Source organism: Bombina bombina, chromosome 5 (genome assembly GCF_027579735.1).
Source record: "Bombina bombina isolate aBomBom1 chromosome 5, aBomBom1.pri, whole genome shotgun sequence".
NCBI lineage: Eukaryota > Metazoa > Chordata > Amphibia > Anura > Bombinatoridae > Bombina > Bombina bombina.
The window spans coordinates 471750790-471775590 of record NC_069503.1 but is presented as its reverse complement, the minus strand read 5'-3'; the positions used below and the strand labels follow the sequence as shown (position 1 = coordinate 471775590).

The following is a 24801-nucleotide window of genomic DNA, read 5'->3' as shown; positions in this document are numbered from 1 at the left end:
CCTTAGTAGCTGTCTTTCTGCTCGACAGCCGGATCCTCCGGTAAGTGTCTTTGTCTTCTAGGTACTGAAGGCTAAGGCAACTCTCCACTGGATCACATATAGGACATATTTTATCCTTTTATTAAGGGTACTTCTATGGGCAGTTTGCAGGCACTGTTTTTGTGATAAGAGACAAAGGGGACTGGCTGAAGGGGTAATAATGGAAAATGCTTGAGGCTCGTCCTTTTTATTTCAATATTGTAAATATGCTTTATGGTATAAAACTTTTTTATTTATTTACTCATCGCTAGAAGCGCGCGCCTTTAGTTTGTGGCACAGTTTCTTTTGCTGCCGCTCACGTGACTACCCGATCTTTCGTTTGCAAATGCAGAGCGGAGCGGCGTTAGTTCAGTGAGTTTCATTCTGTGGTGGCTGTGTTTTGACGATATCGTCTTGGAATCCTGCTGGAGAGTCCCTTCTATTACTAGTGTCAGCTTCTGGACCAGTTATGGTAGGACACCTCAGTCAGGCTGAGGTTTAGAGGTGTGTTTTTAGTCTTAAATAAATGTTAGTATTTTAGCGTTACACGCTTTGAGGGATTACCCTCCTCTTTTCTCCTTATTATTAGATACCATTCCAGCTATGGACACAGACCAAGATTCTGTTTCTCTGGATAAATGTTTATTATGTTTAGAGGCCCAAATTGTTTTGCTTATGCAATTTTGTTCCTCATTTTTAGCTAAGACTCTAAAATTTAAGGATAAATTACTCCCTTCTGAGCCATCTGTTTCTCAGGATAATGCTGTTCAGGATATGCCACAGCTTTCTCTTCAATCGTCCCAAGCCTTAATGGTTTAACATGCAGTGCCCTGCGGTTCCTCTCAGCCTTCTGGGGGTGTTTGCCAGGTGATTTTGCTGCACAGATAACTTCTACGGTATCTGCAGCTTTATCTGCTTTCCCTACTTCGGGTAAGCGTAAGAGGAAATCTTAACATATTTCTGCTAGTAAGGTTTATGACCCCTCTAAATCTGCCCTAGTTAACCTTTGTGAAGTGTCTGATGAGGATACTTCAGTAGCTTCTGAAGGATGAGATCTCCGATTCTGGGACAATGGGGGAAAAAAATCTTCAGAATCTGAAGAAGTTAATTTCAGATTTAAGCTTGAACATCTCTGGTTGCTACTGAAGGAGGTTCTAGCTACTTTGGACGACTCTGAACCTTCGGTTCCTGTCAACCCTAAACAGTCTACTAAACTTAATAGAGTTTGATTCTCCCTCTTCTGTAGATGTTTTTCCTGTTTTAGACGAGATGTCTGAAATTATAGCTCAGGAATGGGATAAGCCAGGGGTTCCTTTTTCCCCTTCCCCTGTTTTTAAAAAGATGTTTCCTGTTGCTGACTCCATTTGTGACTCATGGTGCACTGTGTCTAAAGTAGAGGGAGCTATCTCTACCCTAGCTAAAATAACTACCATTCCTATAGAGGATAGTTGTTCCTTTAAGGATCCCATGGATAAGAAACTAGAGGCTTACTTAAAAAAAGATTTACATCCATCAAGAATTACAGTGGCAACCTGCGGCAAATACTGCTACATTTGCGGGTGCAGCATCTTATTGGTGCGATGCCCTGTCTAATATGATATCAGAAGAGACTATGATTGAGGAGATCCAAGATAGGATCAAGGCTCTTAAATTAGCCAATACCTTTATCTGCAATACCAACATGCAGGTAATTAGACTGGGAGCTAAGATGTCTAGCTAAACTGTCCTAGCTCGCAGAGCTCTGTTGTTAAAATCTTGGTCGGCTGATTTTTCTTCAAAAGCCAAGCTTTTGGTTTTACCTTATAAAGGTAAAACCCTATTCGGTCCTGGTCTGGCGGAAATCATTTCAGAGATTACGGGTGGAAAGAGATCTTTCCTACCTCAGGACAAGAAGAATAGACCTAAGGGTCAACCGACTTCTAATTTTTGTTCTTTTCGCAACTTTAAAGAACAGAGGTCTTCCGCCTCTTCTTCCAGACCAGTCCAGGTCCTCTTGGAAGTCCAGGCAGCATTGGAATAAGGGGAAGCAAAACAAGAAGCCTTCCACTGATTCTAAATCAGCATGAAGGGTCCAATTTTGGATGAAGTGGGGGGGGGGGGGCAGGCTTTCTCTTTTTCAGCTAGCTTGGATATGTGATGTCCCAGATCTGTGGGCTGTGGACATAGCATCCCAAGGTTACAGAATAAGATTCAAGTCTTGCCCTCCAAGAGGCAGATTTCTCCTGTCAAGAATATCCTCAAACCAAGTAAATAGGGAGGCCTTCTTAAACTGCGTAGAGGACCTAGCCTCCCAGGGAGTAATTGTTCCAGTTCCTGTAGAGGATCAGGGACAATTATTCTATTCAAATCTCTTTGTGGTTCCAAAAAAGGAGAGAACTTTCTGTCCCGTCCTAGACCTAAAATACCTCAACAAATTTCTCAGGATTCCATCCTTCAAGATGGAAACTATTCATTCATCCTTCCATTGGTTCAGGAAGGTCAATTCATGATGACCATAGACCTCAAGGACGTATATCTCCATGTTCCCATTCACAGGGATCATCACCAGTTTCTAAGATTTGCCTTTCTGGACAAACATTTCCAGATTGAATCGGGAAAAAAGTTCTCTAGTTTCAGCTACAAGAGTGTGTTTCCTAGGGACAATCATAAATTCCCTGTGCATGAAGATTTTCCTGACAGTTGTCAGGAAATCCAAACTTCATGCTTCTTGCCTTTCTCTCCAGTCTGCTTTTTGTCCATCAGTGGCTCAATGCATGAAGGTGATTGGTCTGATAGTGGCTTCCATGGACATTATTTCTTTTGCTCGGTTCCATCTGCGACCGCTGCAGCTTTGCATGCTTAGTCAATGGAACGAAGACCATTCAAATTTATCGCAGAGGATAAATCAATAAAACAAGAGACTCTCTCTCGTGGTGGATTTCACATGAACATCTGTCTCTGGGGACTTGCTTCCTTAGACCTTCCTGGATGATTATGACTATGGATGCCAGCCTGTTAGGCTGGGGAGCTGTGTTGGGTTCTCTAAAAGCTCAGGGTCTGTGGTCTTGGGAAGAGTCTTCTCTTCCCATAAACATCTTTGAGTTGAGAGCAATCTTCAATTTCTTGACAGTTTGGCCTCAATTATCTTTTTAGTCCGGTTTATCAGATTCCAGTTGGACAACATCACCTCAGTGGCTTACATCAACCACCAGGGAGGAACTCCGAGTTCCTTGGCCATGAAGGAGGTGACTCGCATTCTGCAGTGGGTGGAAGCTCACGATTGTCTCCTATCTGCCATCCACATTCTAGGGGTGGACAATTGGGAGGCGGATTTTATGAGCAGACAGACTTTTCATCCGGAAGTGTTCTCAATGATAATGCTCAGGTGGAGGGTTCCGGAGTTGGATCTGATGGCGTCTCATCAGAACGCCAAGCTTCCAAAGTATAGATCAAGGTCAAGAGATCCTCAGGCCGCTCTGATGGATGCTTTGGCGGTTCCTTGGAATTTCGGTCTAGCATACCTGTTTCCTCCATTTGCTCTCCTTCCAAAAGTCATTGCTCGTATCAAACAGGAGAGAGCGTCTGTGATTCTAATAGCTTCTGCCTGGCCTCGCAGGATCTGGTTCGTGGATCTGGTAAATATGTCATCTCTTCCACCTTGGAGGTTACCTCTGAAGAAGGACCTTCTAATTCAGGGTCCATTCCTCCATCCAAATCTAGATTCTCTTAAGCTGACTGCTTGGAGATTAAACGCCTAGCCCTGTCTGGACGTAGTTTTTCTGAGGCGGTCATTGATACTATGCTTCAGGTTCGTAAACCCGTTACTCGCAAGATTTACCATAAGGTATGGCGTAAATACATTTTTTTGGTGCAAATCTAAACGTTTCTCCTGGAGCTGGGTGAGGATTCCCCGAATGTTATCTTTTCTTCAGGATGGTCTGGATAAAGGTTTGATGGTCAGTACTCTGAAGGGTCAGATTTCTGCACTGTCTATTCTTTTGCACAAACGTCTGGTAGATTTACCTGATCAAGCTTTTGTTCAGGCCCTGGTCAGAATCAGGCCTGTGTTTAAACCTGTTGCTCCTCCTTAGAGCCTTAGCCTAGTTCTTAAAGTTTTGCAGCAGGCTCCGTTTGAGCCAGTGCATGTTGTTAATATAAAATTGTTATCTTGGAAGGTTTTGTTTCTTCTTTCGATTTCTTCCGTTCATAGAGTTTCTGAGCTTTCGGCTCTGCAGTGTGATTCCCTGTACCTTCTTTTTCATACAGATAAATAAATTGGGGTTTTTCCCTAAGGAGGTGTTGGATAGAAACATCAGGAAATTGTTGTTCCTTCTTTTTGTCCTAATCCTTCTTCTCATAAAGAACGTCTTTTGCATAACTTGGATGTTGTGCGTGCTCTAAAATATTACCTACAAGCTACTAAAGATTTTTCGGCAATCTTCTGCCCTGTTTGTTGTTTTCTATGGAAAGAGTAAGGGTCAGAAGGCTTCTACTACCCTTTCCCTCTGGTTAAGAAGTATGATTCGTTTTGCTAACGAGACAGCTGGGCAGAAGCCTCCTGAGAGAATTACGGCTCATTCCACTAGGGCTGTCTCCTCATCTTGGCCTTTCAAAAATGAAGCTTCTGTGGAACAGATTTGCAAGACGGCAACATAATCCTTTTTGCATACATTTTCCAAATTTTATACTTTTGCCTTGGCTGAGGCCTCTTTTGGGAGAAAGGTTCTTCACTCGCTGGTGCCTTCTGTTTAGGTCTTCCTGCCTTGTTCTCCCTCCCTTTTCATTCCGTGTCATCTAGCTTGGGTATTGGTTCCCACTAATAATTGGAATGACGTTGTGGACTTTCCATGCCATAGGAAAGAAAACAAATGTTATGTTTACCTGATAAATTTCTTTCCGTCCTCTTTTTAAATTGTTTGGCAGTTTTTTTGAGTAAACCTCAGGCACCTCTATACCCTTGTGTTTCTTATTTTTTCCATTTTCCTTCAGCTGAATGACTGGGGATTATGGGTAAGGGAAGTTACACCTAACAGCTTTGCTGGGGTGCTCTTTGCCTCCTCCTGCTGGCCAGGAGTTGAATATCCCACTAGTAATTGGAATGACATTGTGGACTCACCATGCCCGGAAAGAAAGAAATTTATCAGGTTAGCATAAATTTTGTTTTCTTGCAAGAAATTTAAAGGTAATTATTAAAGGTGTTGTATAATTGGTTTTAAGTCAATTTAATAAATTTCAACATGAAACAAATGAATAACCATCTTTAAAAAGCCTTTACAAAACAAGTAACATTTCAATTATTTCATAACATTTGACTTTCACATTTGTTTTATTAGGTTTTTGGTCACGGAAAAGCAAATGGCGAACCAACATGGGCTTTGCTGTTGACAGCTGGTATATGTGAAATAGGAATTCTCATAGCTTCCTTGGATAGTGTAGCACCAATTCTATCAATGTGAGTATGCAAAACTAATGATATATCAGTTATCTGCAAGATGAAAATAAATAAAATAAAACTATAATATATACATTTTTAAAGTGATAAAGGGGGTCCAAAACAAAATAAAATATTACAAAAAATGTAATTATTTTTAGTGAACAAACCTAAAAGTGTTTTGATCAGATTCTATTTCAAACAAGTTATTTGATCTGTTTAGCAAGTGTCTTAATATGGTATATTTTTTATTGTTCCACATTTATCTAATATGTGTCCTAAAACAATATTCGTAAACCATAATAGTGAGTGTTAGAATGTTGGTAAAATAATCATGTTGTGTTCATGTCCATAGTAAAGATACATTAAATAATTGGGGGGGGGGGGGGTTGTATCTAAAATACTGTATTTTAATTTATACTGTATTTGAAAATGATTTATTACTTTCAAAATAATTTTAAACAAGTTTAATTGAAATCTTATTTTATACATGGTTTTAAATGTAAATGAGTTTAATGTCCCTTTAACATAATCTTCTAATCACTAATTTCAGATTATTGAACATTTAGTTTTCATTTATTATGTCATTGCCTATGTTGATGTATCGTCACATTGTTGTCTTTAGGTTTTTCCTGATGTGCTATATGTTTGTGAACTTAGCCTGCGCGTTGCAGACATTGTTACGCACTCCAAATTGGAGACCTAGATTTAAATACTATCACTGGTAAGATGTTTATTTTTTTTATTAAATCAATATAATTATATTGTTATATGTTTATAAATATAGATTATGATTTTCAACTCTGTAAAAAAAAATCAAAAAAATCATACACTTCTCTATAAGTAACCATATTCCTAGTACACCTCTCAACAAATCTACATCATATACATCAAATAATTCCAAAGAAAATTTAAAGCTCCATTCCTGTGGCCCCAGGGGCTTGGATCTGGAACTATGAAGCCAACACTCTGCACACAAGGTAATTAAAAAGTTAAATGATCACTGATCTTAGTTAGTCAGTTTTATACTCTTATAAACTTTATATACTTTAAAATAGCATATTTGGTAATTCCGCTTGTACAAGTTCACTGTATTCAAAAATACTGCAGGAAAACCCTTTTTAAATGCCCCCCCCCCACACACACACACAGTAGTTGTATTTTGCATCTTCCTCTTGTTAACCCCCCCTAATGACAGAAGCCCATGCGGCAGCTGTGTCCTGCCCTGTTAAAAAGCCTGTCTTGCCTACAGCGGTGAGATTGAGTAGAGTGATGCATTGCAGAAATACCGTAATGTAGTATACCCCAGGCTAGTATTTGCAAGGACACATGATTGCATGCCTGTCAGTTATCATGGGGCCTCCGTTACATGAGATACATGCTGTTGCTGGATAGCCTCACATTCAGGCATTCAGCAGCAGTACAGTAACAGTCAAATATGTCCGTTACTTTGTGAACAATGACTGTGACAGCCAGTGATTGTATACTGAATGTGTAGCCTATATACTAGCATCCTGCAATGCATGTTGGTATCAGGCTAACTAGGCAATCACTGATTTTATTACCCTTAAATTTTATTTTCTTCCCTTGTCAATAAAAGGGTTAAACATACAGTGTCAAACTACCTCTATGTTAATACCCTGGATATCTAAATTCTACAAATATATACTTTTGTGTAGCAGATTTGAATTGGCAGACCGCTATTTAAGTTGCAGCCCAAGCAAAGCAAATATAAGCATTAAACCAATAATTCAATCTTTGTAGTATTTGGCCTTTAATTGCAATAAATTACATGGAGACTTAAATCAGAACAACATCAGTCCTTAAAGGGTTAAGTAGCTTTCCTATAGCCAATACTACAGTATTAAAATTTTCGGTAAAGGTGGTGGGTTCAACGGGCAAAAAGCAGCTCTCAAAATAACAAAAAAGTAGCTATTTGTAAACCGTTTAATAATCTCTAGTAGCTAAAGTAGATCATTAAAGTAAATTGTCCCTTTAAGGGGTACTAAATCAGTGTTGTGTTTTTGTTTTTTTGTCTTCTTTTTCCACTACAAATAGAATTAATTCCAAAATATTTTTTTCAGTTTTTGTATGAATATTTTCTCCATGGTTATTCTAAATGCTGCATTTATTTTCTTTCAGGACTCTTTCTTTCTTGGGAATGAGCTTATGCCTTGCTTTGATGTTTATTTGTTCCTGGTACTATGCATTAGTTGCTATGCTGATCGCAGGCTGTATTTATAAGTATATTGAATACAGAGGGTAAGTCAATAAAAAAAAAAAAACCCACAAAAAAAAGTACTTCACATCATGGAAACACAATGTGAAATTATCATTTGTAGAATACTTCTAAGTAGTTATTTTGTATTTCAACTAGAATAGGTCATTGATGTAATTTATTGATGCTCAATATGCAAGACTGCTAACACAAAGGGCCAGATTACAAGTGGAGCGCAAAATTGCGATGTTTGTGCTCCTCTCGTAATATCTGCACACGCTAATGTGTGCTTGTGTTAGAAGTGAAGCGCAATGCCAACGTGACCTCATGTTCATATTGCATGGAAGTTTTGCTTTCACGAGAGAGTGCTTCCATAGGCTCCAATGGGAGCCTCGTTCTTATGCCAATAGACACAGCAAATAATTTAGCGCAGCGAAGTGGGTAAGTCGTGCAGTGTTGGGGAGCAAAGTTTAAATATATATGAATATATACATATATATAGGTATAAGTAGAATGTAACCACTCAGGGAACCTGAGTAGAGGCAAGCGATACTCCTATGAATGCGCTAGTCAGATAATGGAAGGAAGTGTAAGACAGCTATTGGGAGCAAACACTTGACTAAGGAGAAATCCTAGTTAAGTGAGAGAGAGTATAGAGCATAGGGTTAACAGCGCTTACAAATCCTAATACATCAGCAGTTAAATATGCAAAGAATGAGTCTCTGGTGAGAGGTTAAGTTCTTAGGCGGGGTGTGGTAATATAGATCCTAGTGTTGTATAACTCCACCCCTTATGTTTCCTGGTACCAGGAAACATAAGGGGTGGAGTTATCGTCTTGGTAACTACTTCCGTATGTGCAGTGCGGTCAGTGTTACTCTCATTGACAAGGTGAATACCTGTTGTTCAGTGACATTAAGGATCAAAATCATTTATTGGAGTATTGGTGCTAATTCACGTGTGACCAACAAGAAGACGACTGAGAAGGACCAAACCTCAGAGGTCTACTGTACATTCTGACTGGGGAGAAAGTTTATACCAAGATCAGAAAAAACTCCAAGAGGCAACAAGCATACCTGCATAGGAAGCTTTGGAAGACCTTTACAGAAGGAACTACATTCCCTCATACTCCAAGAGGCAGACGGAATCAAAGGGAGCACTAACCAGTTTCCAGAATCAACACATCACCTAATATACCCTCCAGTGCGGCAAACTTACCTCATCAGATTGGGGTAACTTTTGGTAAGGGTATTCTTGCATATTCATACAACACTAGGATCTATATTACCACACACCGCCTAAGAACTTAACCTCTCACCAGAGACTCATTCTTTGCATATTTAACTGCTGATGTATTAGGATTTGTAAGCGCTGTTAACCCTATGCTCTATATACATATATATGTATGTGTTTTATTTGTGTATATACACATTAACACATAAATAAATATGTATATAAGCATATACATATATTTTAACAGTTTTTACACAGTCCACATATACTGCAATATAAAGGCACTTTTCAGCGCCAATTTTATTCTAACACCCCACATCCGCTCACTTTAACCCCTTATAACTGCTTTGTGCAGATATTTAAAAAAAATACAATAAAGATGCTACTATTTTCTTTTTTTATTAAGGAACACTACACTTTATTTGGGGGCAAATTGGGGGACATTTTTTTTATTAACCAGAGATCTGATCTCTGGTTAATGAATGCTAGTGCAAGGTACTACCGCGAGCTCGTGGTAGCATATTAACCAGCCACTTGTAATGGCTGGTTATTTAACGTGAGCCCGTAAACGGGCAAATTTGCCCCTTTACGGCACACGTTGATTTAGCACTCCACTTGTAATCTAGCCCAAAATACTTAAATACTCACAGCTTCATAGTGGTCGAAAAATATCACTATGATCCACAAGTCAGAGGTTTAAAATTATTAGTCCAGAGGGAAATATATATATGTGTGTGTGTGTGTGTGTGTCTATCTAATTATTATTATTTATTATTTTTATTTATTATAAAAGGGAAATATAAATAAGTGATGAGTGGAGGGGGCCCATTTATCGACAGAAACAGCAGTTATGAAGCAGCGGTCTAAAGACCGCTGATCCATAACCCTGTCCGCCTGCTCTGAGCAGGCGAACACACATCGCCGAAAATCAACTCATAAGAGCTGCTGGTTCAATGCTGAATACGGAGAGCGTATTGCTCTCCACATTCAGCGAGGTCTGGCGGACCTGATCCGCACTGTCGGATCAGGTCCGCCAGACCTTTGATAAATATCCCCCGAGGTCTTTTTTAAATGAATGTTTTATTTGCCATTCATTATTTACTATGAATGGGTTAACGTTTCAGTGTAACATTTCAATATTCAAGTTAATAATAAATTCTATACTTTTTTTGTAACAAATTTTATACAGCACCTGTCAATCTCAGTTTTCCCTTCCAAGGACCCATCTGTAATTTAAACAAACCAAACAAAAATCTTTTAAAGAAGTGGGAAACCTGTTAGCAAAATTGATGAGTTTACTCATCGGAGACTCTGCCTAGACCTAAATCACATTCTTTATATTACCATATTCTAAACTTCAGATGAACTAGTTAGCAGAAGATAAAGAATATGAACTGTTTTACAGATCTTACAATCAAATTATAACTTCGCTGTTTTTCTTTCTGTTTCCTTTAATTTCTGTTGTTGAAAAGCAAATTTTTGGTTACTTTTTGATTTATTAACATAATTTTTTGGCTACTAATTTGAACATCATAATACCTTTCTTCCTTTAAGGGCTGAAAAAGAGTGGGGAGATGGAATCAGAGGTTTGTCATTAAATGCAGCTCGCTATGCCTTGCTTAGAGTTGAGCATGGCACGACTCATACTAAAAACTGGAGGTAAGTTCAAATATAACTCCTATACACATTCAAGTGGGAACTTACTATGAATATTTTAGCTTAATCAAGAACATCGTTTTTGCTGTAAAGGGCAAGTTAGACTCCCATAGTTGCCAACAGTCCCTGATTTCCATAAATAGATAGATATAGCGTATTGTTTAAATATAATTAATTCAAAAAGGAATATTGTTGTTATTATTGAATGGGGTCACATATTATTTGTCTGCCTAATTTTGATGCTGTAACCATATGCCCAGAATCTGCTCCAGAGACTGGGTAGGTATAAGAGCTTGGTGCTGTAATCTGTATAATAAACTATGGATAAGTCTAAATTATACTTTTACTATCAAATGGATGTGTTTTGTTTGCAGAACTGAGTGGGCAGAGCTGTTGAACAGTAGGTCCTCAATACTCCAGTAACCCGCTTGCTTGCTCTGCTGCAAAGTGTCCCTGGAATATTTTTTTTAAATGTTGGCAGCTATGGATTCCTAATACATGATTTGGTTCTCATGATCCGAGTACAGGGAATGTAGAGAAAGGGACTCTGGGCCTGGTGTAGTGGATCAGGCTAACGGAACCCAGTATATGTAACTACATGTTTTCCTTTTCTTTTCTTACCCCTCCTGCTCAGGTCATGGTCAATTCCTTCCTGAGGTACACGTACTGCGTGACGTAGCTTGACAGTTCATATTTTCAATAAGCTTTATTTGTGTTCTTATGATAGTCTTGTGTTGTAGAGACACAATTTGTAACAATATAAACCTGTTCCCATGATGTTGCTAATTATTAAAATGATCTTAAATTGAGAACCGTTTGTTTTGCTGAGGGGTAACACCTGGCTGATCTTGGACTTCTTAACTTTAACTTTACTGTTGGGATTTTTGTAGTTTGTTTATAGTGCTTTAGATTTTGCATAAGTAACTTTGATATTTTTTCTTATTGATGTGAATTTTGATCTTCTATAGCGATATTTAGAAAAAAGTACTTATTGTTTACCATAACTGCCTAATGTTGTTTAGCACAAATAATATTTCCTTAGATTAATGTATTACTTATTTACAGTGTTTGTGAAAATGCAATTTAAGAAACAAGCTAGGACTGTATGATGTGTTCACATATGCAATCATTTTATTTACATTATGTTATAGACCTCAAGTTCTTGTGTTATTGAAACTTGATTCTGAGCAGAGTGTAAAACACCCCAGACTGCTGTCACTCACATCTCAACTCAAGGCTGGTAAAGGGCTGACAATTGTGGGATCTGTACTCCAAGGAACCTATCTGGATAAACACATAGATGCACAGAGAGGAGAAGAGGCAAGTTAACACTGAATGCTTTCAAATGCCCAAGTGCATAAAAACTCAAATGTTTTTAACACAGCATTTTCCTATCCAGGACAATATTGTCTTGGTTTTCTTTCATGTAATTAGCAAGAGTCCATGAGCTAGTGACGTATGGGATATACATTCCTACCAGGAGGGGCAAAGTTTCCCAAACCTTAAAATGCCTATAAATACACCCCTCACCACACCCACAATTCAGTTTTACAAACTTTGCCTCCTATGGAGGTGGTGAAGTAAGTTTGTGCTAGATTCTACGTTGATATGCGCTCCGCAGCAAGTTGGAGCCCGGTTTTCCTCTCAGCGTGCAGTGAATGTCAGAGGGATGTGAGGAGAGTATTGCCTATTTGAATGCAGTGATCTCCTTCTACGGGGTCTATTTCATAGGTTCTCTGTTATCGGTCGTAGAGATTCATCTCTTACCTCCCTTTTCAGATCGACGATATACTCTTATATATACCATTACCTCTGCTGATTCTCGTTTCAGTACTGGTTTGGCTTTCTACAAACATGTAGATGAGTGTCCTGGGGTAAGTAAATCTTATTTTCTGTGACACTCTAAGCTATGGTTGGGCACTTTGTTTATAAAGTTCTAAATATATGTATTCAAACATTTATTTGCCTTGACTCAGAATGTTCAACTTTCCTTATTTTTCAGACAATCAGTTTCATATTTGGGATAATGCGCTGAAAATGCTTCATTTTATTGCGTCATTCTTGGCGCGGATTTTTTTGGCGCAAAAATTATTTTCCGTTTCCGGCGTCATACGTGTCGCCGGAAGTTGCGTCATTTTTTTGACGTTATTTTGCGCCAAAAATGTCGGCGTTCCGGATGTGGCGTCATTTTGGCGCCAAAAGCATTTAGGCGCCAAATAATGTGGGCGTCTTGTTTGGCGGTAAAAAAATATGGGCGTCGCTTTGTCTCCACATTATTTAAGTCTCATTATTTATTGCTTCTGGTTGCTAGAAGCTTGTTCACTGGCATTTTTTTCCCATTCCTGAACTGTCATTTAAGGATTTTGTTCAATTTTGCTTTATATGTTGTTTTTTCTATTACATATTGCAAGATGTTCCACGTTGCAACTGAGTCAGAAGATACTTTAGGAAAATCACTGCCGGGGCTGGAGCTACCAAGCTAAGTGTATCTGCTATAAATTTTTGGTATCTGTTTCTCCAGCTGTTGTTTGTATTGCATGTCATGACAAACTTATTAATGCAGATAAAATTTCCTTTAGTACTGTTATATTACCTGTTGCTGTTCCGTCAACATCTAAATTTCAGAGTGTTCCTGATAAACATAAGAGATTTTATTTTTTAAATCCATTTAGAAGGCTATGTCTGTTATTTCTCCTTCTAGTTTACATAAAAGTCCTTTAAAACTTCTCTTTTTTTCAGATGAATTTTTAAATGAACATCATCATTCTGATACTGATAATGGTTCTTTCTGGTTCAGAGGTTTCTGTCTCAGAGGTTGATGCTGATAAATCTTTGTATTTGTTCAAGATGGAATTTATTCGTTCTTTATTTTAAAGAAGTATTAATTGCTTTAGATATAGAGGATTCTGGTCCTCTTGATACTGAATCCAAACGTTTAAATAGGGTTTTTAAATCTCCTGTAGTTATTCCAGAAGTGTTTAATCTCCCTGATGTTTTTTCTGAAGTAATTTCCAGGGAATGGAATAATTTGGGTAATTCTTTTACTCCTTCTAAACGTTTAAGCAATTATATCCTGTGCCATCTGACAGATTAGAGTTTTTTGGGACAAAATCCCTAAGGTTTGGGTCTGTCTCTATTCCTGCTAAAATGTACTACTATTTCTACGGCAGATAGTACTTCATTTAAGGATCCTTTAGATAAGAAAATTGAATCCTTTCTAAGAAAAGTTTACTTATGTTCAGGTAATCTTCTTAGACCTGCTATATTTTTACCGGATGTTGCTGCAGCTTCAACTTTTTGGTTAGAAGTTTTAGCACAACAAGTAACAGATCATAATTTTATAGCATTATTATTATTCTATAACATGCTAATAATTTTATTGGTGATACCATCTTTTGATATCATTAGTGTTGATGTCAGGTATATGTCTAGCTATTTTAGCTAGAAAAGCTTTATGGATTAAACTTGGAATGCTGATATGTCTTCTAAGTCAACTTTGTTTTCCCTTTCTGTCCATGGTAATAATCATTTTTTTGTTCTTTTTTTTCATAATAAGGAACAAAAGCCTCAGGAGCGGTATCAGTTTGGAAAATTTTTCCAGTTTGGAATATATCCAAGCCTTATAGAAACCTATAGTCAGCTCCTAAGTACCCATGAAGGTGCGGCCCTTTTTTCCAGTTCAGCCTGGTATGGGGCAGATTACGTTTTCTTCAAAGGAATTTGGATCAATTCCGTTCTCAATCTCTGGTTTCAGAACATTGTTTCAGAAAGGTACAGAATTGGCTTCAAGTTAAGGCCTCCTGCTAAGAGATTTTTTTCTTTCCCGTGTCCCAGTTAACACAGCAAGGCTCAGCATTTCTGAAATGTGTTTCAGATCTAGGGTTGGCTGGAGTAATTATGCCAGTTCCAGTTCTGGAACAGGGACTAGGGTTTTATTTTATCTCTTCATTGTACCAAAGAAGGTCAATTCCTTCAGACCAGTTCCAGATCTATCAATATTGAATCGTTATGTAAGGATACCAACATTCAAGATGGTTACTGTAGGACTATTCTGCCTTTTGTTTAGTAAGGGCATTATATGTCTACAATAGTTTTACAGGATGTGTATCTGCATATTCCGATTCATCCAGATCTTTTTTAGTGTCTGAGATTCTCTTTTTAGACAAGCATTACCAGTTTTGTGGCTCTACCGTTTGGCCTAGCCTCAGTTCCAAGAATTTTTTTCAAAGATTCTCGGTGCCCTTCTTTCTGTATTCAGAGAACGGGGTTTTGGTATTTCCTTATTTGGACGATTATCTTGGTATTTGCTCAGTCTTCTCATTCGAAGAATCTCATGCGAATCGATTTGTGTTGTTTCTTCAAGATCATGGTTGGAGGATCAATTTACCAAAAAGTTCATTGATTCCTCAGTCAAGGGTAACCTTTCTGGGTTTCCAGATAGATTCAGTGTCCATGACTCTGTCTTTAACAGACAAAAGACGTCTAAAATTGATTTCAGCTTGTCGAAACCTTCAGTCACAATCATTCCCTTCGGTAACCTTATGCATGGAAATTCTAGGTCTTATGACTGCTGCATCGGACGCGATCCCCTTTGCTCGTTTTCACATGCGACCTCTTCAGCTCTGTATGCTGAATCAATGGTGCAAGGATTACACAAAGATATCTCAATTTATATCTTTAAAAACCAATTGTTCGACACTCTCTAACGTGGTGGACAGATCACCATCGTTTAATTTAGGGGGCTTCTTTTTGTGCTTCCGACCTGGACTGTAATTTCAACAGATGCAAGTCTCACAGGTTGGGGAGCTGTGTGGGGATCTCTGACGGCACAAGGAGTTTGGGAATCTCAGGAGGTGAGATTACCGATCAATATTTTGGAACTCCGTGCAATTTTCAGAGCTCTTCAGTTTTGGCCTCTTCTGTAGAGAGAATCGTTCATTTGTTTTCAGACAGACAATGTCACAACTGTGGCATACATCAATCATCAAGGAGGGACTCACAGTCCTCTGGCTATGAAAGAAGTATCTCGAATTTTTCTGGTTTGGGCGGAATCCAGCTCCTGTCTAATCTCTGCGGTTTATATCCCAGGTGTAGACAATTGGGAAGCGGATTATCTCAGCCGCCAAATGTTCCATCCGGGCGAATGGTCTCTTCACCCAGAGGTATTTCTTCAGATTGTTCAAATGTGGGAACTTCCAGAAATAGATCTGATGGCGTCTCATCTAAACAAGAAACTTCCCAGATATCTGTCCAGATCCCGGGATCCTCAGGCGGAGGCAGTGGATGCATTTTCACTTCCTTGGAAGTATCATCCTGCCTATATCTTTCCGCCTCTAGTTCTTCTTCCAAGAGTAATCTCCAAGATACTGAAGGAATGCTCGTTTGTTCTGCTGGTAGCTCCGGCATGGCCTCACAGGTTTGGTATGCGGATCTTGTCCGGATGGCCTCTTGCCAACCATGGACTCTAACGTTAGACCAGACTTTCTGTCGCAAGGTCCTTTTTTTCCATCAGGATCTGAAATTCTTAAATTTATAGGTATGGAGATTGAACGCTTGATTCTTGGTCAAAGAGATTTCTCTGACTCTGTGATTAATACTATGTTACAGGCTCGTAAATCTGTATCTAGAGAGATATATTATAGAGTCTGGAAGACTTATATTTTTTGGTGTCTTTCTCATCATTTTTCTTGGCATTCTTATAGAATGCCGAGAATTTTTTTCAGTTTCTTCAGGATGGTTTAGATAAGGGTTTGTCTGCAAGTTCCTTGAAAGGACAAATCTCTGCTCTTTCTGTTCTTTTTCACAGAAAGATTGCTATTCTTCCTGATATTCATTGTTTTGTACAAGCTTTTGGTTCGTATAAAACCTGTCATTAAGTCAATTTCTCCTCCTTGGAGTTTGATTTTGGTTCTGGGAGCTCTTCAAGCTCCTCCCTTTGAACCTATGCATTCATTGGTCATTAAATTACTTTCTTGGGAAGTTTTGTTCCTTTTGGCCATCTCTTCTGCCAGAAGAGTTTCTGAATTATCTGCTCTTTTCTTGTGAGTCTCCTTTTCTGATTTTTCATCAGGATAAGGCGGTGTTGCGAACTTCTTTTGAATTTTTTCCTAAAGTTGTGATTTCCAACAACATTAGTAGAGAAATTGTGGTTCCTTCATTATGTCCTAATCTTAAGAATTCTAAGGAGAAAGCATTGCATTCTTTGCATGTTGTTAGAGCTTTGAAATATTATGTTGAAGCTACTAAGTCTTTCCGAAAGACTTCTAGTCTATTTGTTATCTTTTCCGGTTCTAGAAAAGGCCAGAAAGCTTCTGCCATTTCTTTGGCATCTTGGTTGAAATCTTTAATTCATCTTGCCTATGTTGAGTCAGGTAAAACTCCGCCTCAGAGGATTACAGCTCATTCTACCAGGTCAGTTTCTACTTCCTGGGTGTTTAGGAATGAAGCTTCGGTTGATCAGATTTGCAAAGCAGCAACTTGGTCCTCTTTGCATACTTTTTCAATTCTACCTTTTTGATGTATTTTCTTCTTCTGAAGCAATTTTTGGTAGAAAAGTACTTCAGGCAGCGGTTTCAGTCTGAATCTTCTGCTTATGTTTTTTATTAAACTTTATTTTGGGTGTGGATTATTTTCAGCAGGAATTGGCTGTCTTTATTTTATCCCTCCCTCTCTAGTGACTCTTGTGTGGAAAGATCCACATCTTGGGTAATCATTATCCCATACGTCACTAGCTCATGGACTCTTGCTAATTACATGAAAGAAAACATAATTTATGTAAGAACTTACCTGATAAATTCATTTCTTTCATATTAGCAAGAGTCCATGAGGCCCACCCTTTTTGTGGTGGTTATGATTTTTTTGTATAAAGCACAATTATTCCAATTCCTTATTTTATATGCTTTCGCACTTTTTTATCACCCCACTTCTTGGCTATTCGTTAAACTGAATTGTGGGTGTGGTGAGGGGTGTATTTATAGGCAATTTTAAGGTTTGGAAAACTTTGCCCCTCCTGGTAGGAATGTATATCCATACGTCACTTAGCTCATGGACTCTTGCTAATATGAAAGAAATGAATTTATCAGGTAAGTTCTTACATAAATTATGTTTTTTTGTTTGTTTTTTAAAGGAAAAGTGCATCTATATAAAATCTAGACAATGTTTAATTTTATATGAAATTCCTGAATTTTATATATATTTACAATAGAGAAAGCCTTTTTTTTCCTTTAAAACAAGTTACTATTGGGGGTTATTTTTGTTACTGTAAATGTGTTTGATACCCTTATAGTACCAGTAAACCAGTTTGTTATTTGCTGCTGCTGTGCCATATTACACAATCTTGCATATGCAGATATTCAAAATTAAGACCATGTGGGCGAATAGAGTGTGATACAATTACGTTCCTCGTGCTTGTGTGGCTGATGGTTTTAAAGTATATGCCTTATACACAGTTGAAAGTTGAATGCTCTATCCAAATCTTGAAAGGGAAATTTTGTGTTCCATACCCTTTAATGAGAATGTATTTGTTCTGGGTGAGTGTCTGTTATTTAGTTTGTGATGGTGCCCTTTTATTTTAAACTCTAGTATCTATAATTAGAGTTAATATATTATCCCTTTCTGCTGTGACAAGCTCAATATGTTCCTTTCATTATCAGAATATTAAAGCTTTGATGACTGCTGAGAAGACAAAGGGATTTTGTCAGCTAGTTGTTTCATCAAGCATACGAGATGGAATGTCACACTTGATACAGTCAGCTGGTCTAGGTGGAATGAAGCATAACACGGTCTTAATGGCCTGGCCCAACTCTTGGAAGCAGCCAAATAATCCATACAACTGGAAAAACTTTGTTGGTAGGTATTGTTGTTTTTTCTGTTTTTTTTTTTTTAATACCTTTATTTAATATTGATGCTTAAAGGGGCATTACACCCAAACAATTTATTTTATGATTCAATTAGAGAATACAATTTTAAACAACATTCCAATTTAGATATCCTTTGTTGAAGAAATAGCAATGCACATGGTGAGCCAATCACACAAGGCATCTATGTGCAGCAACCAATCAGCAGCTACTAAGCCTATCTAGATATGCTTTTCCGCAAAGTATATCAAGAGAATGAAGCAAGTTATATAATAGAAATAAATTAGAAAGTTGTTTAAAATTACATGCTCATTCTAAATAATGAAAGAAAAACAATGGGTTTCATGTCCCTTTAAGACAAAACAAAAGCTGACATCAGTGATCATGTATTTAAAAATATACATCTGCAGAATGCCCCAAACATCTTTCATTTATTTAATACAACAAAACAATGCAATGCTAATTAAAAAAATTAAATAATTTAACAATAGGTGCTAATTTGCTATTTTTAATTGTTTTATAACTTCCCCATTTAACAGTAGTTCCAGCCATTTTCGGTCTGATTTATACACCATTTGCCATCTGTATAAATTATTTCTTGTTTTTTTATGAAATGTTGTTCACTTGATGTAGCCCCAATGCTTTCTTGTGACACTATCAGTAAACTAAATTATTTGTATGTTCTGTTGGAACATAATGCTCTCGATCTAGTATAAGTCCTCATACTCTGCACCTACAGTATGTCATGCACTATAAATTACTCAAATTCCACTTTCAATGAGTAGCATTGGCTTGGATCTTTTGATTTAAGTCACTCTTAAATCATTTAACTTTCCCATAGTTTGAGCCTCTAAGATCCCTTAAAACCCTATAAAACAACTAACACTGCACTCATTATAACTCATTTTAACTCTCCAAATATCTACACTTGTCTCCATATATTTCTATATAAAGAAAAATTTTAGGAAACCACTGCTTTTACTTAGTCTACTCTTATTTACACAACATATTCAGTTTTATTACAATTCTACTAGATTTTTGTGTTAAAACGTTATATATATATTTCAATAACTATCGTCCAGATTACAAGTTTTGCGTTAGAGGCTGTGCGGTGCTAACGAGCAGTTTTCTTTCATGTAATTAGCAAGAGTCCATGAGCTAGTGACGTATGGGATATACATTCCTACCAGGAGGGGCAAAGTTTCCCAAACCTCAAAATGCCTATAAATACACCCCTCACCACACCCACAATTCAGTTTTACAAACTTTGCCTCCTATGGAGGTGGTGAAGTAAGTTTGTGCTAGATTCTACGTTGATATGCGCTCCGCAGCAAGTTGGAGCCCGGTTTTCCTCTCAGCGTGCAGTGAATGTCAGAGGGATGTGAGGAGAGTATTGCCTATTTGAATGCAGTGATCTCCTTCTACGGGGTCTATTTCATAGGTTCTCTGTTATCGGTCGTAGAGATTCATCTCTTACCTCCCTTTTCAGATCGACGATATACTCTTATTTATATACCATTACCTCTGCTGATTTTCGTTTCAGTACTGGTTTGGCTTTCTACAAACATGTAGATGAGTGTCCTGGGGTAAGTAAATCTTATTTTCTGTGACACTCTAAGCTATGGTTGGGCACTTTATTTATAAAGTTCTAAATATATGTATTCAAACATTTATTTGCCTTGACTCAGAATGTTCAACATTCCTTATTTTCAGACAGTCAGTTTCATATTTGGGATAATGCGTTTAATCAATCATTTTTTCTTACCTTAAAAATTTGACTTTTTTTCCTGTGGGCTGTTAGGCTCGCGGGGGCTGAAAATGCTTCATTTTATTGCGTCATTCTTGGCGCGGACTTTTTTGGCGCAAAAAATCTTTTCTGTTTCCGGCGTCATACGTGTCGCCGGAAGTTGCGTCATTTTTTGACGTCCTTTTGCGCCAAAAATGTCGGCGTTCCGGATGTGGCGTCATTTTTTACGCCAAAAAGCATTTAGGCGCCAAACAATGTGGGCGTATTATTTGGCGCCAAAAAATATGGGCGTCGCTTTTGTCTCCACATTATTTCAGTCTCATTTTTTTTCTTTGCTTCTGGTTACTAGAAGCTTGTTTATTGGCATTTTTTTCCCATTCCTGAAACTGTCATTTAAGGAATTTGATCAATTTTGCTTTATATGTTGTTTTTTTCTCTTACATATTGCAAGATGTCTCACGTTGCATCTGAGTCAGAAGATACTTCAGGAAAATCGCTGTCTAGTGCTGGAACTACCAAAGCTAAGTGTATCTGCTGTAAACTTTTGGTAGCTATTCCTCCGGCTGTTGTTTGTATTAATTGTCATGACAAACTTGTTTAAAGCAGATAATATTTCCTTTAGTAATGTACCATTGCCTGTTGCAGTTCCCTCAACATCTAAGGTGCAGAATGTTCCTGATAACATAAGAGATTTTGTTTCTGAATCCATCAAGAAGGCTATGTCTGTTATTTCAACTTCTAGTAAACATAAAAAATCTTTTAAAACTTCTCTCTCTACAGATGAATTTTTAAATGAACATCATCATTCTGATTCTGATGACTCTTCTGGTTCAGAGGATTCTGTCTCAGAGATTGATGCTGATAAATCTTCATATTTATTTAAAATGGAATTTATTCGTTCTTACTTAAAGAAGTACTAATTGCTTTAGAAATAGAGGATTCTGGTCCTTTTGATACTAATTCTAAACGTTTAGATAAGGTGTTTAAATCTCCTGTGGTTATTCCAGAAGTTTTTCCTGTTCCTAATGCTATTTCTGAAGTAATTTCCAGAGAATGGGATAAATTGGGTAATTCATTTACTCCTTCTAAAACGTTTTAAAGCAATTATATCCTGTGCCGTCTGACAGATTAGAATTTTGGGACAAAATCCCTAAAGTTGATGGGGCTATTTCTACCCTTGCTAAACGTACTACTATTCCTACGTCAGATGGTACTTCGTTTAAAGATCCTTTAGATAGGAAAATTGAATCCTTTTAAGAAAAGCTTATCTGTGTTCAGGTAATCTTCTTAGACCTGCTATATCTTTGGCTGATGTTGCTGCAGCTTCAACTTTTTGGTTGGAGACTTTAGCACAACAAGTAACAGATCATGATTCTCATAATATTATTATTCTTCTTCAGCATGCTAATAATTTTATCTGTGATGCCATTTTTGATATTATCAGAGTTGATGTCAGGTTTATGTCTCTAGCTATTTTAGCTAGAAGAGCTTTATGGCTTAAAACTTGGAATGCTGATATGGCTTCTAAATCAACTCTACTTTCCATTTCTTTCCAGGGTAACAAATTATTTGGTTCTCAGTTGGATTCCATTATCTCAACTGTTACTGGTGGGAAAGGAACTTTTTTACCACAGGATAAAAAAATCTAAGGGTAAAAACAGGGCTAATAATCGTTTTCGTTCCTTTCGTTTCAACAAAGAACAAAAGCCTGATCCTTCATCCTCAGGAGCAGTTTCAGTTTGGAAACCATCTCCAGTCTGGAATAAATCCAAGCCTTCTAGAAAGGCAAAGCCTGCTTCTAAGTCCACATGAAGGTGCGGCCCTCATTCCAGCTCAGCTGGTAGGGGGCAGGTTACGTTTTTTCAAAGAAATTTGGATCAATTCTGTTCACAATCTTTGGATTCAGAAGGGTACAGAATTGGTTTCAAGATGAGACCTCCTGCAAAGAGATTTTTTCTTTCCCGTGTCCCAGTAAATCCAGTGAAAGCTCAAGCATTTCTGAATTGTGTTTCAGATCTAAAGTTGGCTGGAGTAATTATGCCAGTTCCAGTTCTGGAACAGGGGATGGGGTTTTATTCAAATCTCTTCATTGTACCAAAGAAGGAGAATTCCTTCAGACCAGTTCTGGATCTAAAAATATTGAATCGTTATGTAAGGATACCAACGTTCAAAATGGTAACTGTAAGGACTATCTTGCCTTTTGTTCAGCAAGGGCATTATATGTCCACAATAGATTTACAGGATGCTTATCTGCATATTCCGATTCATCCAGATCATTATCAGTTCCTGAGATTCTCTTTTCTGGACAAGCATTACCAGTTTGTGGCTCTGCCGTTTGGCCTAGCTACAGCTCCAAGAATTTTTACAAAGGTTCTCGGTGCCCTTCTGTCTGTAATCAGAGAACAGGGTATTGTGGTATTTCCTTATTTGGACGATATCTTGGTACTTGCTCAGTCTTTACATTTAGCAGAATCTCATACGAATCGACTTGTGTTGTTTCTTCAAGATCATGGTTGGAGGATCAATTTACCAAAAAGTTCATTGATTCCTCAGACAAGGGTAACCTTTCTGGGTTTCCAGATAGATTCAGTGTCCATGACTCTGTCTTTAACAGACAAGAGACGTCTAAAATTGATTTCAGCTTGTCGAAACCTTCAGTCACAATCATTCCCTTCGGTAGCCTTATGCATGGAAATTCTAGGTCTTATGACTGCTGCATCGGACGCGATCCCCCTTGCTCGTTTTCACATGCGACCTCTTCAGCTCTGTATGCTGAATCAATGGTGCAGGGATTACACAAAGATATCTCAATTAATATCTTTAAAACCGATTGTACGATACTCTCTAACGTGGTGGACAGATCACCATCGTTTAATTCAGGGGGCTTCTTTTGTGCTTCCGACCTGGACTGTAATTTCAACAGATGCAAGTCTCACAGGTTGGGGAGCTGTGTGGGGATCTCTGACGGCACAAGGAGTTTGGGAATCTCAGGAGGTGAGATTACGATCAATATTTTGGAACTCCGTGCAATTTTCAGAGCTCTTCAGTCTTGGCCTCTTCTGAAGAGAGAATCGTTCATTTGTTTTCAGACAGACAATGTCACAACTGTGGCATACATCAATCATCAAGGAGGGACTCACAGTCCTCTGGCTATGAAAGAAGTATCTCGAATTCTGGTTTCCTTGGAAGTATCATCCTGCTTATATCTTTCCGCCTCTAGTTCTTCTTCCAAGAGTAATCTCCAAGATTCTGAAGGAATGCTCGTTTGTTCTGCTAGTAGCTCCGGCATGGCCTCACAGGTTTTGGTATGCGGATCTTGTCCGGATGGCCTCTTGCCATCCGTGGACTCTTCCGCTACGACCAGACCTTCTGTCGCAAGGTCCTTTTTTCCATCAGGATCTCAAATCCTTAAATTTAAAGGTATGGAGATTGAACGCTTGATTCTTAGTCAAAGAGGTTTCTCTGACTCTGTGATTAATACTATGTTACAGGCTCGTAAATCTGTATCCAGAGAGATATATTATAGAGTCTGGAAGACTTATATTTCTTGGTGTCTTTCTCATCATTTTTCTTGGCATTCTTTTAGAATTCCAAGAATTTTACAGTTTCTTCAGGATGGTTTAGATAAAGTTTGTCCGCAAGTTCCTTGAAAAGACAAATCTCTGCTCTTTCTGTTCTTTTTCACAGAAAGATTGCTAATCTTCCTGATATTCATTGTTTTGTACAAGCTTTGGTTCGTATAAAACCTGTCATTAAGTCAATTTCTCCTCCTTGGAGGTTTGAATTTGGTTCTAGGGGCTCTTCAGCTCCCCCGTTTGAACCTATGCATTCATTGGACATTAAATTACTTTCTTGGAAAGTTTTGTTCCTTTTGGCAATCTCTTCTGCCAGAAGAGTTTCTGAATTATCTGCCCTTTCTTGTGAGTCTCCTTTTCTGATTTTTCATCAGGATAGGCAGTGTTGCGAACTTCTTTTGAATTTTACCTAAAGTTGTGAATTCCAACAACATTAGTAGAGAAATTGTGGTTCCTTCATTATGTCCTAATCCTAAGAATTCTAAGGAGAAAATCGTTACATTCTTTGGATGTTGTTAGAGCTTTGAAATATTATGTTGAAGCTACTAAGTCTTTCCGAAAGACTTCTAGTTTATTTGTTATCTTTTCCGGTTCTAGAAAAGGCCAGAAAGCTTCTACCATTTCTTTGGCATCTTGGTTGAAATCTTTAATTCATCTTGCCTATGTTGAGTCGGGTAAAACTCCGCCTCAAAGGATTACAGCTCATTCTACTAGGTCAGTTTCTACTTCCTGGGCGTTTAGGAATGAAGCTTCGATTGATCAGATTTGCAAAGCAGCAACCTGGCCCTCTTTGCATACTTTTACTAAATTCTACCATTTTGATGTATTTTCTTCTTCTGAAGCAGTTTTTGGTAGAAAAGTACTTCAGGCAGCGATTTCAGTTTGAATCTTCTGCTTATGTTTTTCATTAAACTTTATTTTGGGTGTGGATTATTTTCAGCAGGAATTGGCTGTCTTTATTTTATCCCTCCCTCTCTAGTGACTCTTGCGTGGAAAGATCCACATCTTGGGTAATCATTATCCCATACGTCACTAGCTCATGGACTGCTTGCTAATTACATGAAAGAAAACATAATTTATGTAAGAACTTA

The 24801-nt window shown here is 38.0% G+C and overlaps 1 protein-coding gene across 1 annotated transcript in view; it reads left to right on the top strand.

Moving 5' to 3' along the window:
- SLC12A7 (solute carrier family 12 member 7) overlaps positions 1-24801 on the top strand; it is a 468927-nt gene that overhangs the window by 301276 nt on the left and 142850 nt on the right. Inside the window, exons 13-18 of the mRNA XM_053714358.1 lie at positions 5331-5449; positions 6054-6152; positions 7571-7690; positions 10431-10535; positions 11684-11852; positions 18185-18380. Coding sequence (XP_053570333.1) covers positions 5331-5449; positions 6054-6152; positions 7571-7690; positions 10431-10535; positions 11684-11852; positions 18185-18380 — 808 coding nt within the window. The remainder of the gene's footprint in view (positions 1-5330; positions 5450-6053; positions 6153-7570; positions 7691-10430; positions 10536-11683; positions 11853-18184; positions 18381-24801) is intronic.